The sequence below is a fragment of the Chelonoidis abingdonii genome, chromosome 20 (assembly GCF_003597395.2).
Source record: "Chelonoidis abingdonii isolate Lonesome George chromosome 20, CheloAbing_2.0, whole genome shotgun sequence".
Lineage (NCBI taxonomy): Eukaryota > Metazoa > Chordata > Testudines > Testudinidae > Chelonoidis > Chelonoidis abingdonii.
In genome coordinates this window covers 1,620,039-1,628,076 of record NC_133788.1, presented here as the reverse complement: position 1 = coordinate 1,628,076, position 8,038 = coordinate 1,620,039, and the positions used below count along the sequence as shown (strand labels likewise).

General features: G+C 59.6%; 1 protein-coding gene across 2 annotated transcripts; it reads right to left on the bottom strand.

Annotated features, from left to right (window-relative positions):
• Positions 1 to 944: 944 nt before the first annotated feature.
• ABHD11 (abhydrolase domain containing 11) lies at positions 945 to 6,364 on the bottom strand. Of its 2 annotated transcripts, XM_032769901.2 has the most exons (5): positions 5,830 to 6,364; positions 5,565 to 5,738; positions 4,416 to 4,586; positions 3,920 to 4,101; positions 945 to 2,807 (listed from the first exon to the last, which is right to left on the bottom strand). In XM_032769901.2, exons 1-5 carry the CDS (start codon positions 6,100 to 6,102, stop codon positions 2,669 to 2,671), a joined length of 939 nt encoding a protein of 312 aa, XP_032625792.1. In that variant the 5' UTR covers positions 6,103 to 6,364; the 3' UTR covers positions 945 to 2,668. The 2 variants fall into 2 exon arrangements, with proteins under 2 accessions (XP_032625792.1, XP_032625794.1); XM_032769903.2 differs by lacking the exon at positions 5,565 to 5,738.
• Between the last annotated feature and the right edge of the window lie 1,674 nt (positions 6,365 to 8,038).

Here is an 8,038-nt window from a genome sequence, read left to right as displayed (position 1 = left end):
TTCTATCTTCCACTGCTCAGGGAGAAACTTGCCCTCCTACTGTGCCTGCCTACAGCCTGGGGGGCTGAGATCTGAGTCTGGAGCAGTTTGGATTGGGACAGGGACCCCCGGGGAGCTGGACACTCCCTAGGGGAGTCTCCAAGCCAGGCAGGAAAGGAATGGTCAGACCGTGCTTCTGCCCTGGAGGATGCACACTGGACTGTTAACACTGATCTTCAATAACCCCTGGAGCCTCGGGGAAGTTCCAGGAGATGGGAAGGAAGCTAATGTTGGGCTAATATTCAAAAAGGGTGAACAGAATGACCCGGGTAATTATAGACCCATCAGCCCGACATCAATCCCAGGCAAGAAAATGGAATGGCTGCTGTGGGACTCGCCTAATAAAGAATTAAAGGAGGGTAATGTAATCAGTGCTAATCAACAGGGGCTTATGGAAAACAAGATCCTGCCAAGTTAACTGGGTATCTATTTTGGTGAGATTACAAATTTGGTTGATCAAGGTGACAAGTGTTGCTGCAATAGACTTCTATAAGGCGTTTGATGTGGTACCACCTGACATTTTGATTAATAAACTAGAACAATATAAAATTAATATGACACACATTAAATGGATTAAAAGCTGGCTACCTGATGGGTTTAAAATGTACACGAAGAATCATCATTAAGCAAGTGTTTCTAGTGGGGTCCTGTAGGAATCGGTTCTTGGCCCTACGCAATTTAACATTTTTGTCAGTGAAGTGGATGAAAACATAAAAACCTCACGATAAACTTTACAGATGACACAAAGACTGGGGAGTGGTAAATAATTAGAGCCCTTAGCGGATATAAAATTTGTATCCACATCTGATATTAAATCTGCAAAGATGATTCACAGATGCAGATATCTGGATATAGAGCAAATATCTGCAGATTTACAGCGTTCTATAAATAACGAAGACGACAAGTCACGGACACAGAGCGATCTGGATTGCTTAGTAGATCGTGCAACACAGAACCAAGAATTCAATAGAACTTGGGATCCTTTGTGGATCTGGGCCGAATAACCTAGCAGACAAAGGTATAATAAGATTCAATGGCTGGAGGCTGAAGATAGAGAAATTCAGACTGGAGATGAGCTGCACATTTCAAACAGTGAGGATAATTTACCAAAGGAATTTAAAAATCAATATTGGCTGTTTTTTTCTAAAAGATCTGCGGTATTCAACCAGGAATTATTCCAGGGAAGCTCTCTGGCCAGTGCTATGCAGGTCAGACTAAATGTTAAAATAGCCCCTTCTGGTTTAGAATCTATAATCTATCCTAAGGTGGCATTTGCCGCTCCTGCCGTGAGCAAGCTCTACTCCAGCAACTTGGAACCAAAGAATCAATAGTTCTGGAGCCTGGGAAACAGCAAGGTCAGTGCACCCCTCGTTCTAGGCTGTGCTCACTCCAGTCCAACCCAGAAGGAGACTGCGTCCAGGAGCACAAGGAATAGGAACACAGGAATTACAAGACTGGTCCACTTAGCCCGGACCCTCTGTTGGACAGTGGCCATCATCAGACGCTTCAAGGGCAGGTGCAGGAACCCCGCAGAATCCCTCTGGGATAATCTTATCCTAATCCCTAATGATCAGAGACCAGTCAAACCTTGAAGCAGGAGGGTTTAATCTCCCTTCCAAAACTCTTCTTCTAACATTAATTGTTGAGTCTGGAAGTTCTTGTTATCCAGATAAATGCCCCGTCTCTATCTGAGTCTTGATAAAGTCAGGGCCTTAATGATGTCCAGTGGCAGTGAGTTCCACAGTTGTATGTGTTGGGTGAAATGGTATTTGCTTTGATCTGAGCTGAGTTTCCTGCCTATTAATGTCATTGATGTCTCCTGGTTCTTGTATTGTGAGACTAGGAGATTCTCTGGACTCTTATTCTGCTAAGGCTCAGAGGAGAACATGCTGCTGCCGCACTCCCCTTGTCTTGCCTCTGGGAGAAGGCCTGTAGGTTTCGATGCCTCCGTGCTAATTTGGCTTTATTTTAAATACTGTACAGAGTCCCAGGAAGTTATACAGAAAGGCAGTACAAGAGTAGGCAGTGCTCTGGTTCCAGCCTCTGGTGGAGGATGGGAACCTCCAGCAAGGCTGGGATTGCACGCTGGAATCTGGACTCTGATCCCCCACCCTAGAGCTCAGAGTCTCTGAGAAATGGCCCAGTCAAGGGTCTGTGTGTGCTTGGAGGTCTGTGTGTGCTGGGGAAGGGGGCTGGGAATGGGAACAACCTTAAGATCCCAAAGAAAGGATTCAAATAAGAGGGAAGAACAGGGCCAGGGAGCCCATGGGCCACTGCCCCAACATACTGGGGATGCACATGGAAGGGCATGATGGCCTAGGGGGAGCCTCAACTCCAGATCTGCCCTGGTCCGCTGGAATGAGCACTGAGGCCAAATCATCTCCAGCTGCCTGGGGTGGAGAGAGATCCTGGCCCTGGCAATGCAGCCCCGCCTCACTTTCCGCTCTAGCCTGTCACACTGATGCATGGGTCAGGTGCTGAGCCTTCCATCCCAGAGGTCCTGCTTGTGGACAGGGGCCACACCTCAGCAGTGATCTGTCCCCAAGAGGATCCCCATGTCCTTCATGTGGTGATCCCGGAGTAGGCATCCCTGGGAATCGTGCTCTCTCGGCCTGCAAAGGAAGGAGCTCTATGGCAGCAGCAGGAAGTTGCAGATGGCCATGATGAACTCTTGGGACTTATCTGCATGGACCCAGTGGCCAGCACCTGGGATATACTGGATCTCTGCCTCGGGAAAGAGCCGCTCAATCTCTGGGTAGTCCTCGGAGCTGCAGGAGGAAAGAACGTACCAGAGAGCTAACGCATGGGGCTTACGCTGTGATCCCCAACACGGTCGGCGTGGGGCTCACACTGGGATCCATCCCCAAACACGATCAGCCCAGGGCTCACGCTGGGATCCCCCCCAACACGATCAGCCCAGGGCTCACACTGGGATCCCCCCCTCCATGATCAGCCCAGGGCTCACGCTGGGATCCCCCCCTCCCCAACACGATCAGCCCAGGGCTCACGCTGGGATCCCACCCTCTCAGCACAGTCAGCCCAGAGCTCACGCTGGGATCCATCCCCAAACACAATCAGCCTGTGGCTTATGCTGGGATCCCACCCCCTGAGCACAGTCAGCCCAGGGCTCATGCTGGGATCCCTCCACCCCAAACATGATCAGCCCATGGCTCACGCTGGGATTCCCCCCGCCCAACACCATCAGCCCAGGGCTCACGCTGGGATCCCCCCCTCCATGATCAGCCCAGGGCTCACGCTGGGATCCCCCCCTCCCCAACACGATCAGCCCAGGGCTCACGCTGGGATCCCACCCTCTCAGCACAGTCAGCCCAGGACTCACGCTGGGATCCATCCCCAAACATGATCAGCCTGTGGCTTATGCTGGGATCCCACCCCCTGAGCACAGTCAGCCCAGGGCTCACGGTGGAATCCCACCCCCTCAGCACAGTCAGCCCAGGGCTCACGCTGGAATCCCCGCCTAACACAGTCAGCTCAGGGCTCACAGTGGGAATCCCCCCACACAACACAATCAGCCCAGGGCTCACGCTGGGATCCCCGTCTCCCAACACAATCAGCCCAAGGCTCACGCTGGGATCCTCCCCCCTCAAACACAATCAGGCCAGGTCTCATGCTGGGATCCCCCCCAAACATGATCAGCCCAGGGCTCATGCTGGGATCCCCCACTCCAACACAATCAGCCCAAGGCTCAAGTTGGGACCCCTCCAACAGGGTCAGCCCTTGTCTCACACTGGGATCCCCTCACACACACACCCCTCCAGCTCAGGGAGCCCAGGGCTCACTCCACCCCTCAGTATCTGTGGCAGCAGAGTGAGAGGGAACAAGCTGTGCATCTCAGAGCCACAAGAATCCCAGGACTCACCTGACATAGGGGGAGTCAGATCCTGCTAGGAAGAGTGTGGGTCCTGGGTAAGGGGTGTGGAACACAGGGAAGCCCATGATATTGGCCATATGATGGGAAATGGCATCCAGGTTCACCCGCCACATGTAACGGCCCTCGGCCTCCACCAAGTTGGTGAGCAGGAACTGCCTTACTGCTGACACCTGCGGCGAAGGTAAAGTATGTCCATCTGTCATAACGCACACACACATGCTAGCCAGGGATGCCCCAAGACACTCCATCACACACCCACAGTAGCAGACCTGGCACGCCATGTGGCATGCGTCTGCTCCAGCACCCCACCACCACCACCACGACAGATGCGCTGGCCACAGTGCCAAGCCCCAGTGCAGGCCCTGCTGAGGATCAGACGGGCATCAGGGCCAGGACTAAGGGCATGGGGATGGAAGAGCTCGCGGCTCTGGGGCAGTGTGCTCCCACTCTGGGAGAGGGGAGGGCTCCCCGTGGGCTACCTTACCTGGATGGCTGGACGCAGTTGATCCTCTGCCAGCCGGCGTGCTGTAGAGCGGGGGATTCCACTTGGGATGCTCACTCTCCTCATGGCAGAGATGTAGGCCAGGAAATCTGTCACAGCCACGCTCTCTGTGGGACTAATGTCTACAGACACCAGGCGCTCCACGAGATCTGGCTGGGGACACAAGCAAGTGTAGGGATCTCACTCCAGCAGGAACTCTGCTCAGGGCCCCACAAACAGATGCATCCCCAAGAAAGGTTAGCTCTGAGGAGGAGCTTCTACCCAAAGGCCTTCCAGCCCCGACCTGCCTGCCACTCCCCAGCGAAGATCCCAGAGCACACAATAGACAGGGCATTCGTATCCAGTTTTTGTTTCCATGGCAGGGAGCTGTCAGCTAGTCCTGAAATGCAGTCACCTCTAAGGTGCAACATGACAGAGTAACTCTGACTGTGAGAATGCAGATTAATTCCCCAGATGAAATGGCAGGGAGTCACAGGAGACAGAACCCAGCAACCTGACTTATGACTGTGGGTGTTGGAAAATGTGAGGGAATCTTTAAGCCCACAGGCAATGAAGTCCTCATTGGAGAGAGAGCAGCTGTAGCTAGCACTATGCTGGGAGGTTGCTTCTATGAAGATGCAGAGAGAAGAGCTCCTGGTACCGAACTGCCATTCCATTTCCTGCAGCACCGTGTGCTACCTGGGGTCTGCCATGAGAAGTAGTCAGATGGCTCCCACTCAGTTTAAGTATGAGAAGATCCCAGCTCCCCCTGAATGGATCCCTCCTTAAGGCAGGATCCATTAGCTCCATGCGAGCTGCACTCTGGGGCACTCATACAGAAGGAGCCTGCCCCATTGCGCTGTGCTGACTGTGAGCTGAGTGTACAGGACAGCCAGTGCCAGGGGCCCAGAAAAAGGAACAAACTCCACTTGCCTTCACTCAGCCCTGCTGGGACAGCACAGGCTGGGCTCTTACTCCTCACAGAACAGCAACTATGACACCCCCGGTGTGCCCTCCTGCACCCCAGGGAAGGGTGTTTGTGCTCCTTGCCAGGCCCTATGGCAGAGGAATCCATGTGGTGCGGGATGGGCAAACAGCAACAATTGCTCTGCATCCTGCTGGCTGTTCCCTGGCAGCCGCACATGCACATACCTGCTGCAGCGCCAGTGTCATGGCGGTTTTGCCGCCCATGCTGTGGCCAACCAAGACACACTTGGGGATGTGCAGCTGGCGTAGGAGGCGCTGCACGTCCAGGCTCATGGCCTCGTAGCTCATGGTGGGGCTGTGCGGGCTCTCGCCATGGTTCCGCGCGTCCACTGTCAGCACCTGGCGAGGAAGAGAAGCTGCTGCGAGCTGGGCAGGGCGGGCCTGGCACTCAGGCCCTTGGCTGCTCCCCGGCCCTGCCCCTGGCGCTCACCTTGCGGCCGCTCCGCTGCACCAGGGCCCGGGCGATGGCGCGGAAGTTGCCCTTGCTGCCCAGCAGGCCGTGCAGGAAGACGAGTGGGGGCTGCGGCGCAGGCCCGTCAATCACTATGTAGGAGAGAGGCAGTGACCTGCAAAACATGGGCACTGAACTGGGCTGGGGGCAGAACATAGGCCGGGAGCAGGACACGGGCTGGGGGCAGAACGCGAGCTGGGCAGGCTGGACCAGGGACACAGGACGGCCACACATCCGGGTTTCCCCAGACATGACCTCTTTGTTGGTAGTCTGCCCCTTGCTCAAAGTAGTAGCCGTTTCTGGGACTTCTCGCGGACCAGCTGCTGCAGCTCAGAGTCATCTCCACGCCCCGAGCGGTCCCTCTCCTGCACCGCAGCTGCCAGATCCTGCCTGCCCCGGCCCAGCCCGCCAGGTAAACGGAGCCACCACGTGCCTCTCCGCTGGGCTGCCCGGCGGGAGAGAGACAGAGCCAGGCCCCGGCCGCCCCCCAGCAGAGGCAGGTGCTGGTGCCGCATCCCCGGCCTGCGCAGCAGCCCCGCCCCGTGACAGGGCCCCACACCTGGGGAGGGAGGCCCCGGGTCCCGCGCGCCCTGCCTGGGGACTCGACACGTGGGACGCTGCGGGGCGGGCACGTGGCGGGCGGCGCGGACCACTTACGTCACCGGAGTGCGCCCGGCCGCGGCGCGGTTCGACCCCGGCCTTGCGCGGCTCGGCCCGAGGAGCAGAGCCGGTGGCGCGGAACCACGGAGCATCCTGCGGCGAGCGCCGCGCGGCGTCACCAAGGTGTACGCGTACGCGGACGCCGCCTCACGTAGGGGCGGAGCCAGCGGACCCGCTGGCGGGCTGCCCCTGGCACCGCCCTCAAACTGAGCCCCAGCCGCTGGGAGCCGAGCGATCTCCTGCCTGCCCCCACTGCTCCTCGGATGGGTCATGACCCCGGCTGCCCCCGCGCGCCGCCGCCCATGGTGTGGCTAGAGCGCCCTGTGGGTGGGGGGCGCTGCTTAGCGCGCGGTCCTGCCGTGTATCGGTCATGTGGGCGGTTCCGCTGGGCCCGGGCCGGCCCACAAGCGCCTTTTTGTCTGCTGAGGCGCAGGCAGCGGGCTAGTACAGTCCCACCTGGGCCCGGGACAGGGTCCAGGCAGCGCCCCCCCCCCCGTGGGCCTTGGACTGGGGGTTAGAGCAGCGCCCCCCCCCTGGGCCACGGGAGAGGGGTTAGGAGCACGCCCCCCCCGTGGCGGCCGGAGGGAGGTCGTAGGCGAGCGCCCCCCCCCCGTTGGGGCCGACGGAGGTTAGGCAGCGCCGCCCCCCCCGTGGGCCGGGAAGCGGGGAGGTCTAGGGCAGCGCCCCCCCCCCCGTGGCGCGGACGGTGAAGGGTAGGCGACGCCGCCCGCCCCCGTTGGCCCGGGACCGGGGGAGTTAGGCAGCCCCCCCCCGTGGCCGGATCGGAAACACATGAGGAGCAGCACAATCAGGAGTGGTTAGGCAGGCGCCCCACCCCCCGCGTGGGCGGGACAGCGGGCGGGTTTAGGCAGCGCCCCGCCCCCCAGTGGGCCGGACCAGGGAGAGAGGTTAGGCGCAGCCCCGCTCCCGTGGGCCGGGACCGGGAGGGGTTAGGGCAGCGCCCCCCCCCCGTGGGGCCGGACGGGAGGTTGGCAGCGCCCCCCCTCCCCGTGGCCGGGACCCAGAAGGGAGGGTTAGGGAGCGCCCCCCCCCGTGGCGCGGGACGGAGGGTTAGGCAGCGCCCCCCCTTCCCCCGTGGGGCCGGACGGGAGGGTTTAGGCGCGCCCCCCCCCCCCCGTGGGGTCCGGACCGGGGGAGAGTTAGGCAGCACCCCCCCCGTGGGGTCCGGGACCGGGGAGAGTTAGGGCAGGGCCCCCCCGTGGGGCCCGCGACCGGGGGATTAGGGTAGTGCCCCCCTGTGGCCCTGGACTGGGGGGGTTAGGCACCCCCATTTGCCCCCCATAGGACCAGACAACATTAGGCAGCCCCCCCCCCCCCGTGGGGCCTGGGACCGGGGGGAGTTAGGGCAGCACCCCCCCCGTGGGGCCCAGGACAGGGTTAGGGCAGCCCCCTTCCACCCCCCGTGGGGACTGGGACCGGGGGGGTTAGGGCAGCGCCCCCCTGTGGGGCCCTGGACTGGGGGGGGTTAGGGCAGCCCCCGTTTGCCCCCCATAGGGACCAGGACAGG